General features: G+C 40.8%; 1 protein-coding gene across 7 annotated transcripts in view; it reads right to left on the bottom strand.

Annotated features, from left to right (window-relative positions):
- PKD (serine/threonine-protein kinase D3) overlaps positions 1-10000 on the bottom strand; it is a 457736-nt gene that overhangs the window by 432655 nt on the left and 15081 nt on the right. For all 7 annotated transcript variants that reach the window (XM_076175327.1, XM_076175329.1, XM_076175333.1 and 4 more), the window contains exon 2: positions 1254-1386. In XM_076175327.1, coding sequence (XP_076031442.1) covers positions 1254-1385 — 132 coding nt within the window. In that variant the 5' untranslated portion in view covers position 1386. The remainder of the gene's footprint in view (positions 1-1253; positions 1387-10000) is intronic.

The raw sequence follows: 10000 nt of genomic DNA, 5'->3' as shown, positions 1-10000 counted from the left end.
GCCTCCATAATATTTCAAAACACTTATGAAACACCAAATCAATGGAGAGAGATAATGAACAATAAAACAGTAAGCGAGAGAGACATTAAGTGAGAGAGAGAGAGAGAGAGAGAGAGAGAGAGAGAGAGAGAGAGAGAGAGAGGGGGAGAAAAGACTGAGAGTAAGCAGAAGGAGCGAAAGAGAGAAAAAGAGAAAGCAAGAGGGAGAGGAATGAATGAAAAAATTTTGTTCAACGATATCAAAGTGGTTGCAGACAAAGAAGTAATTGCATTTTATGAAAATAATACACCAGCGTGTAAAATAAAAAAAAATAAAAAAAAATGGGGGGGGGAGAACGGGTGTACCTATCTAGTAGTAGTCATACACACCGTACGTAAGCAGCACGTAAGTTCATACTCCGTCAGGCTCATCTAACTCCACACACACACACACACCAAGAGTTGTCTACAGGAAAGGGTAACAGGGTTCAAGACTCTTTATATGTAAAATAAAAATAAAAAGGAAAAGAAAAGAAAACTGTCTGAAATTGAGAATACCTCACACACACACACACAACTCGATGGCGCGGTGGTTGGGTTCGCGGCCGCCAATACGGTGGTCCGGGTTCGAAACCCACCAGGGCTGAAATAATTTCAGTATCGCTGCGCTGCGAGTCGTTACTCCAACTCTCGTGGGCGGAGAGTTGAGTGTGTGTGTGTGTGTGCGTGAAGGGTCACAGCATTACCCATAGATCGGTCGTATATGAGCTCTGAGCTCTCTTCCGGGAGGGTAATAGATGTCGATCACGAGTCTAACACGTGATCCAAGACCATGGTGAATCACACACGCACAGTGATAGTGATAGAGAAAGATAGAGAGACGTAAGAGATAGGAAAGTTAAGAGGTGGAAAGGACGTTCGAGTTCGACCTCCTACTGAAGTTCACCGAAGGTTCTCGGGCCAGCCCGAGGTCAATAGTTATTAGGAACCTTTGATCACGTTCCTAGAACAAGAACTCAAAAGACAAGACGATCAAACTCCGACAATCCGCTGATAACATCAAAGGAAGCGTACTGATAATTAACACTCGCTCTATTGTAAGTTCGAGTCTCGCACTCCTCTTCGATTCCCTGGACCCCAACAGTCCTCAGAGAGCATCACAGAGGTACAGTGGCGGCTTCGGCCGCAGCTACGTGGGGGAAATGTACTATCACCGTCCTCTACGAGGACCGTTGCCGTCTCCCAAGGGGTCGCGGAGGACCATGTCGTCCTTACCTTAGTGTTGATGAACTCGCAGGCCTTGTCCTTGAGTGTCTTGAGGGTGAGTTGGGAAGCGTTGATGGTTACCACGTCCCGAACCATCCCATGTTGCAAGGAGAAGCTAATGTCGGCGCCTGTCACTTCCATCCTGACACGTTTGAAAAACAAAAGAAAATCGACATTCAGTAAAGACAATAAATAACAAATAACAAGGGCAATAATAATAATAATAATAATAATAATAATATACTTAATAACCTTAAAATAATAATAATATTGTCGGCGCCTGTCACTTCCATCCTGACACGTTTGAAAAACAAAAGAAAATCGACATTCAATAAAGAAAATAAATGTAACAAATAACAAGGGCAATAGTAATAATAATAATATACTTAGTAACCTTAAAATAATAATAATAATATTGTCGGCGCCTGTCACTTCCATCCTGACACGTTTGAAAAAACAAAAGAAAATCGACGTTCAATAAAGAAAATAAATGTAACAAATAACAAGGGCAATAATAATAATAATAATAATAATAATAATAATAATAATAATAATAATAATGATATACTTAGTAACCTTATAATAATAATAATAATATTCTCGGCGCCTGTCCCCTCCATATGAAAAAAAATCGACATTTAATAATGAAAACTGTGAATTAACAACAAAAGTGATACTAATAATAATAATAACAACAATAATGTAGGGAACTGTCACCTTCATTCTGCGACGAAACAAAAAAGAAAATAGACATTTAATAACGAAAATAAATCGAGCGGATCAATAATATCAGAAACAGACATTTCACAAAGATAATAAAAAAGGGGTACAATAACACCAATAATAGTAACAATAATACTCAATTACAATAATACATACATACATTACATATATATATATATATATATCCCAACGGTTTTTCCTCTTTACAAGGGAGGTAACTAAAAAACAAAGGCATAAAATCCACTCCCACCCATTTCATCCCCACATACTCCACTCCCATTCACCACCCCTCCCTCCCTCTTTTCTTGGCTCTTCCTCGATGACAGGTCATCCCTAATCTCACCCACTGCTCTGGGCCAGCAGCGTGGCAAAACACAGCACATCCACAACAAGGCCGCTTCATTTAGTCGGCGACCCCCCCCCCACCCCCACCTCTCACGCAGAAAAAGAGAACACTGGGAGAAATCCCTTCGGGCTGCGTCGAAATATTATCCACACATACTCCCTCACCCCTCCCATCCCACACCCACTCTTTTCCATGCATCACAGCATCGTCTACTCCTATACACAACCATTCTCCACCTACCCAAATCTTCTGTCCTCTCCCTTCCTTCCTAAACAGACATTCCCCTCTTTCTCAATGCCCCGTTTACCCCATCCATCCACCTCATTCTTGGTTGCCCGCTCATGTTCATGCCTTTCATACCTCTTTTACTAATCTTTCTTCACTCATTCTTTCCATGTGTCCAAGCCATCCCAATACTCTTTCATGAACCCTGTCTCCCAACTCCTTTTCCACCCCAATTCTACTCACCTCGTTTCTCATTCTATCCAGCCTAGTAAACCCTACCATACTTCTCAGGCATTTCATCTTGAACACATTGAAACACTTCCTCTCTTATGTTCTGCCCCATATAGTGCTAACGACACAATCACTCATTCATACAATCTCCTCTTAGCATCCAATTCCAAATGTCTATTTCTCAATACACTTCCTAATCCAACAAGGTATTTACTTGTTTTTCTCAATCTACATTCTACCTCCACCTCCACTCCTCCCTTTCCCGCCACATTCGCACCCAAGTATCTAAAACTATCCACTTCCTCCAGTCTCTCTGTCTTAATAATCACTTCCAGTCTGCTGCCACTTTCTCCCTTTGTACATCTCATCACTTTACTTTTACTCACATTTATCTTCAACTTCCTTCTTTCGCACACCTTCCTAAACTTTGTCACTAACTTCCTCATCCCCTCCTCTGATCCTGCTACAAGCGCAGTGTCGTCAGCAAACAACTGGCTTATCTCCCCCCTTTTCTCCATTTTCTTTAACCATCTCCAATCCCTGACCCACAACTCTTGTATTTACCTCTCGCACCACCCCATCCAAAAATAAATTGAACAGCCAGGGTTGTGTATGTATGTATATATATATATATATATATATATATATGTGTGTGTGTGTGTGTGTGTGTGTGTGTGTGTGTGTGTGTGTGTGTGTGTGTGTGTGTGTGTGTGTGTGTTATAAAACCACTTGGAAAAGAAAATGAAAGGTGACCGAACGTTTTCGTCTATTTAAGACATTTTCAAAGGTACAGAATAAGGAAACAGTGACAATAGTTACACAAGAAGCACACTAGGGGGGAATTAAGACAGGTCCATTGTGACCACACTCTCTCAGCACTGACTGATTGATTGATGAAATTTTTGGCTTGAAGGCCAAGCGCTATCGGACGTCTGAGCCGGCAGTGCTGAGAGAGTGAGGCCACAATGGACCTGTCCTAATTCCCCCCTTGTGTGCTTCTTTTGTATATATATTGTCACTGTTTCCTTACTCTGTACCTTTGAAAATGTCTTAAATACACGAAAATTTTCGGTCACTTTTATTTTTATTTTCCAATTGGTTTTATCACATTTTGTGAATCACGTATTTTTGCGATTTATTCGCATATATATATATATATATATATATATATATATATATGTGTGTGTGTGTGTGTGTGTGTGTGTGTGTGTGTGTGTGTGTGAAAAATATCAATAAATATATCCACGTTATCATCCAAGACTTGAACAAGACAGGCGCGATTGAAAATAATTTAATGAATTTAAACAGGTAAGAAAGTAGACTATATCAGCCAGTTTCGACGCCAACATTAACTTAGAGAGAGAGAGAGAGAGAGAGAGAGAGAGAGAGAGAGAGAGAGAGAGAGAGAGAGAGAGAGAGAGAGAGAGAGAAAGAGATCGGTAACCATGGCAAGAATACAAGTGAGAAACAGTGAAGAAGAAGAAGAAAAAGGAAGAGAAATGAGAAAATAATGAGATTAGCGGAGCGAAGGGGGGGAAATGAGACGAGGAGGAAGGGGAAAGAATGGAAAATGGCCGAAGCGTGAGAGAAGTAAGAGAGAATAAAGCGAAGGAGAGGGGAGGAAGAGAGAAAAGAATGAATGCAGTGACAAGAGAAAATGGAACAAACAAAACTGTGGGACAAGTTACCGATGGGGAGGGAGGAGGGGAAGAAATGAGGGGAGAGGAAAGAGAGTAGAGAGGAAAGAGAGTAGAGAGGAAGGAATGAGAGTAGAGAGGAAGGAATGAGAGTAGAGAGGAAGGAAAGTGGTGAAGAAGGGAAGAGGGGAAAGAGGACGAGGAAAAGGGGAAGGGGGTGAGGAAGAGGGGAAAGGGATATGAAGAGGGGAAATAATGTGGGGAAGAGGGGAAATGGGGTGGGGAAGAGGGGAAATAGAGTGGGAAGAGGGGATATAGGGTGAGGAAGAGGGAGAATAGGGTGATGAAGAGGGGAAAGTGGAGAGACAGAGGGGAAGGGGAGGGAAAGAGGGAAGAAAACAAGAGGAAAGAAAGTAGAGAGGAAAATATGGTAGGGGAAGGAAAGAGGGGAGAGGAAGGAAATATGGGACGGGTAGGAAAAAGAGGAAAGAGGGGAAAGAGGAGAGGAAAGAGGGGCGGAGGAAAAAAAGGGGGCGAAGGAGAGAGGGAGAGGGGAGGAAGGAGAGAGAAAGGATAAAAACGTTCCTTCACCCTTCACCTTTTCCTTACAAACGTTTCTAAGCCCTCCTTCGGCATCTACGAACGTTTCCATGATTACGAAACACGTGCTCGACCCGTGACCGATAGCTATTACCATCCCGGGCGAGAGCTCAATGCTGACGTAGGGCCCGACCTATGAGTAATGTTCTTCCCAAACAAATAGAAATGATGAAAGACAAACAAATAAATTGATAAATAAACGCCTCTCCATCTTGAATGGAAATCTACTCCACGACAAATAGATCAAAACAAAAACATAAATAAATTAATTAAATCATACTTATTAAGACCCATCTTGAACGGGAGGTCAGACCAGAAATATGTGGATTCACGTAACTTCCTGAGTAGGCAAGCAGGCAGAGAACCAGGCAAGCAGGCAGGCAAGCAGGCAGCAAGCAGGACCACACGTCGGCCATCTTGTCCCCCTCCTCCTCCTCCTCCTCCTCCTCTTCCTCCACAAGAGAACGGACTTTGAAGAAGCTACAATATCAAGGAACCGCTGAAGACATTTTGACAAGAACACAAAGGCCTCGGTGGAGGAAGGGAGGAGGAGGAAGAGGAGGAGGAAGAGGAGAAACAAAAGGGGGAGCGGGATGAAGAGGGGAGGAGGAGGAGATGAAGAGGGGAAGAGGAGGAGGAAGAGGAGAAACAGAAGGGGGGGCGAGATGAAGAGGGGGAGGGGGAGGAGGAGGAGGAGGAGGGGAGGAGGGAGGAGGAAGAGTGAGATGAAGTGGGAGAGAAAGAGAAAGAGGAAATGTGGAAAAAAATAAATCGATAAAAAAATTAAAAAGGGGACAGACAACGTACAAAAGAAACGACGTAAAAGTAAAGACAAGGGAAATGAAGAGAGAAAGAGAGAGAGAGAGAGAGGGGGGGGAGCGTGGGAGGGGATAGAGGGGGCAGAAGAGAGAAAAACGAAGAAAAAGAAGAGAACAGCAATTTAGGAAAAAAAAAAAAAAAAAACGCAACTTGTGTACTTTGCGAGAAGCCAATTAGACCAATGCTTCACCTAATTCCCTAAATAAATAGATAAATAAATAAATAAACAAATAAAATAAAAATAATTAAATAAATAAATAAATATATAAAATACCCACTAGCGGATGGCAAGAACCGAATGATCAAATCCAACTTCAGGCCCTGATGGAGAGTTAGATTCTCGCTCAATCTAGACAATTTCCTAACGTGAACGTGCCCGAAATGGTGCAATATTTAGAAGGAATCTCCTTCCTTCCGTTGAAAGAGAAAGAAAGAGAGAGAGAACGAGAGAACTGATGGAGGAGGAATGCGACAAAAAAAAAATATATATATATATATATATATATATATATATACACACACACACATAAATATCAGCATCTGACCCCCCTCCTCCTCCCCCCGACCAGAGACCAAAAGTCGAGAAGATCCTGCAGACGCTCCCCCCCACCTCCTCACCACAGTCTTGTGACTTACTTCAGTCAGACCACTTAAGGATTCAATTCCAATTAGGATCAGTGAGTCGGGATCAGTGAATAATTGGGATCCTGATCTGTTGTGGGGGGCCCATTTTTACGCACTCCCCCCTCTCATATATATATATACATATATATATATATATATATATATATATATATATATATATATATATATATGACAAGATAAAAGACATTGAAGAAGACTGTCGAAACGTTAGAGAATAAAGTACTTCTGCTCCTTCCTGGACTTTACCTATACCACTCTTGCCATACATACATACATACATATATATATATACATATATATATATATGACAAGAGAAAAGACATTGAAGAAGACTGTCGAAACGTTAGAGAATAAAGTACTTCTGCTCCTTCCTGGACTTTACCTATACCACTCTTACCATACATACATACATATATATATATATATGACAAGTGAAAAGACATTGAAGAAGACTGTCGAAACGTTAGAGAATAAAGTACTTCTGCTCCTTCCTGGACTTTACCTATACCACTCTTACCATACATACATATATATATATATATATGACAAGAGAAAAGACATTGAAGAAGACTGTCGAAACGTTAGAGAATAAAGTACTTCTGCTCCTTCCTGGATATATATATATATACATATATATATATATATACATACATATATATATATACTGTATATATATATCGGAATGGGACTATTGGGCGCGGCCGTTTGGTCGCCAGCTTACAGTTGGGCGCCAGCCAAAGTGTATATATTCTAATATTTTTATAAAACCGTAACATAACTTTATTCAGTTCATTTGGGCGCCAGCTGATTTGGCGCGAACCAAAGTTTATACATTCTAATCTATTTATAAAAAAAAATCTTAAAAAAGTTTTATTTAGTTCATTTGATAATCGAACTAATTATGAACAAGACTTCTCAAATACTCGACAGCATCCATGTTTTCAAATCTAAGAACAGCTTCATGTATTCTTCTGTCTGCATCTCTATACTTTTTTAATTTCTGTGGTGGTTCATGACCGGCCAGTAACTTTTCATAATATGCATCTCTATCTTTCTGTACTTTACGCAGGCCATCAATTAATTTCCATATGGTGGGATGTTGCATGCCAAGTTCGTATGAAATTCGACGGTGGGCTGCCTTAGCATGATTGTGCGGTCTTCCCCATTTAACGTTCTCTGATAAAGGTTCAAAATTTCAGGAAGAAGTAGAGGAGTTCGTCTAAATTCAGTGCTTCTTAACCTGGGGTACCTGTACCGCCAAGGGGTACTAAACCTTAAACCTGGGGGTACGAGACATGCTAGCCGCCAGTGCAATGGTACTGTATATTTACAATGAGAAAGCAAATAAGGTTTGTATCACTCATCCTCTTCATATGCTTGCATTGTATTTGTATTGGATGGGGATACGAGGGAATTCTCAGGGGTTACGGGCACTGGAAAAGGTTACGAACCACTGGGCTAACATAAAAGAACGACCATCTTGCGACGGCTCTAAGCCCGGCCACACACGTGCAGTTTAAACTGACAGTCACAACTGTTCAGTTATAACTGTCAGTTGAAACTGCACGTGTGTGGGTATCTCAGTAATAATGAGATACCCACACACGTGCAGTTTCAACTGACAGTTATAACTGAACAGTTGTAACTGTCGGTTTAAACTGCACGTGTGTGGCCGTCCTAAGAGTACTAACTCAACTGAGGCTAAGGACTGACGGACTCAACTCAAACCAGGCGCGGATCCAGGAATGTTATCCGGGGGGGCGGGGGGGGGGGGGCGATAACCGATACTTGAAACACGCCGATATTAACCCCAAGAATAATGCTGTTGGCTTGGAGATTGGTCCAGAAACCTAAGTCTGTTTTGCTCGTAATTGTATGTAAAGTCATATATGATTCTCAAATATAATTCAAATAATAAATTCGCACTAAAAAGTGTTTATCCAAGGAGAATCAAACTCGAGATGAGTGAGAAAATTACATTATTATTAATGAAAATAACATGACATTTGATCGCGCTATGCAAAACATAAATGTGTGCTCACTACTCAATTACCGTCAAATAATATAACACACCATTGATAATAATGGCGTTTTGGTACCATAATACAACAGTAATACACCAATATACAACAACACAACGCAACAACACATCAAGTGGAAAGTAAACGGCGGTTCTTTTCAGAGAATTTGTTCAGGATTTGCTCCAAGGAAATGGGACTGGTATTCTGCACTGAGAGCAATGCAAGACCATTCATGCTTTCCTGCCCAACTGTGCTTCTTAGATATGTTTTCAGTCTCTTAAGTGCTGAAAAAGACTTCTCAGCTTGAGCATTTGACACCGGTTGCGTTAACACAACTTTCGATGGGCATGATATGTCGGGAAACATGTTCGCACTCGCGTGTCCATCAGAGAATTGAACATTGGGGAACATATTGTCCAACGTTCAATTTCTGCTTTTACAAGAGGCAGTGACTCAATATCTGCTTGATACAACTGCAGCCTGTGTAGAACAGCTGCTGCGTTTGTGTCCGGACCTTTGAGGAATTCCTTCCCCTGAAGTGTTACAGCCACCCTGCTTTCGCCGAAACGATATATTTATTCAGACAGCACGTGATCTACGAACGGAATGTACAGCTACACAGAAAACTATCGTTAGTAAGGGTGTCGAAACATTCGCTAATGAACATAACCTTATGATACCGAAGGGTTGGTATTTCTGGGGTTCGAATTCCTTCTGAATGAATATGAATCGAATAATAGTTCCAGAGTTCATATGGATTCACTATGACATGATAATCTTATTTCCGATGGAGACTTCAACTTGTCTCAAATAGTTTCGTTGTTTTGTGTCAAAATAATTAGCGTGATTTACTAACGATAGTTTTCTGTGCAGCTGTACACCGACCTGCGATAATATTCTTCCGGGCTCCCCCCCCCCCCTTGTATCCGCGCCTGACTCAAACGTCATTCGTTGGCAGGAACAAAAGCGCCCGCTTTACGTACAAGTAACCTGTGCAAACAGCTAAACGAGCTAGTTTTCCCGTTTCTAAATATGTATATCATCTTTTAATTTATAACTGACAATATAATTTTGTATTGATTTATAAAATAAGATTCATAAAATGACATTTATAAAATAATATTTATAGATTAAAAAAAATGTTTTGGCGCCAAAACAGCCGGCGCCCAAACGTCCCCAAACGACCGCGCCCAAACGGCTGCGCCAAAACGTACCCTATATATATATATATATATATATATATATATATATATATATATATATCAATCACAATTCACTTTTTTCTAAGCCATCAACATCGAGAGCCTCGAGGAGGCATGCATGCATAAATTGAAACGTGGTACAGCTAAGGACCCAAACCTCCGCTAGCACGTGACAAGTGATAGTGACTTAACCGACTGCGCCATCAAGAGAGATACAAGTTGAAGGACCCAGTGTTGCGCGCGCACACACACACAATTTTATATATATATATATATATATATATATATATATATATATATATATATA

Source organism: Oratosquilla oratoria, chromosome 37 (assembly GCF_046742065.1).
Source record: "Oratosquilla oratoria isolate Oo_2021 chromosome 37, ASM4674206v1, whole genome shotgun sequence".
NCBI lineage: Eukaryota > Metazoa > Arthropoda > Malacostraca > Stomatopoda > Squillidae > Oratosquilla > Oratosquilla oratoria.
This window is presented reverse-complemented; position numbering and strand designations above follow the sequence as displayed.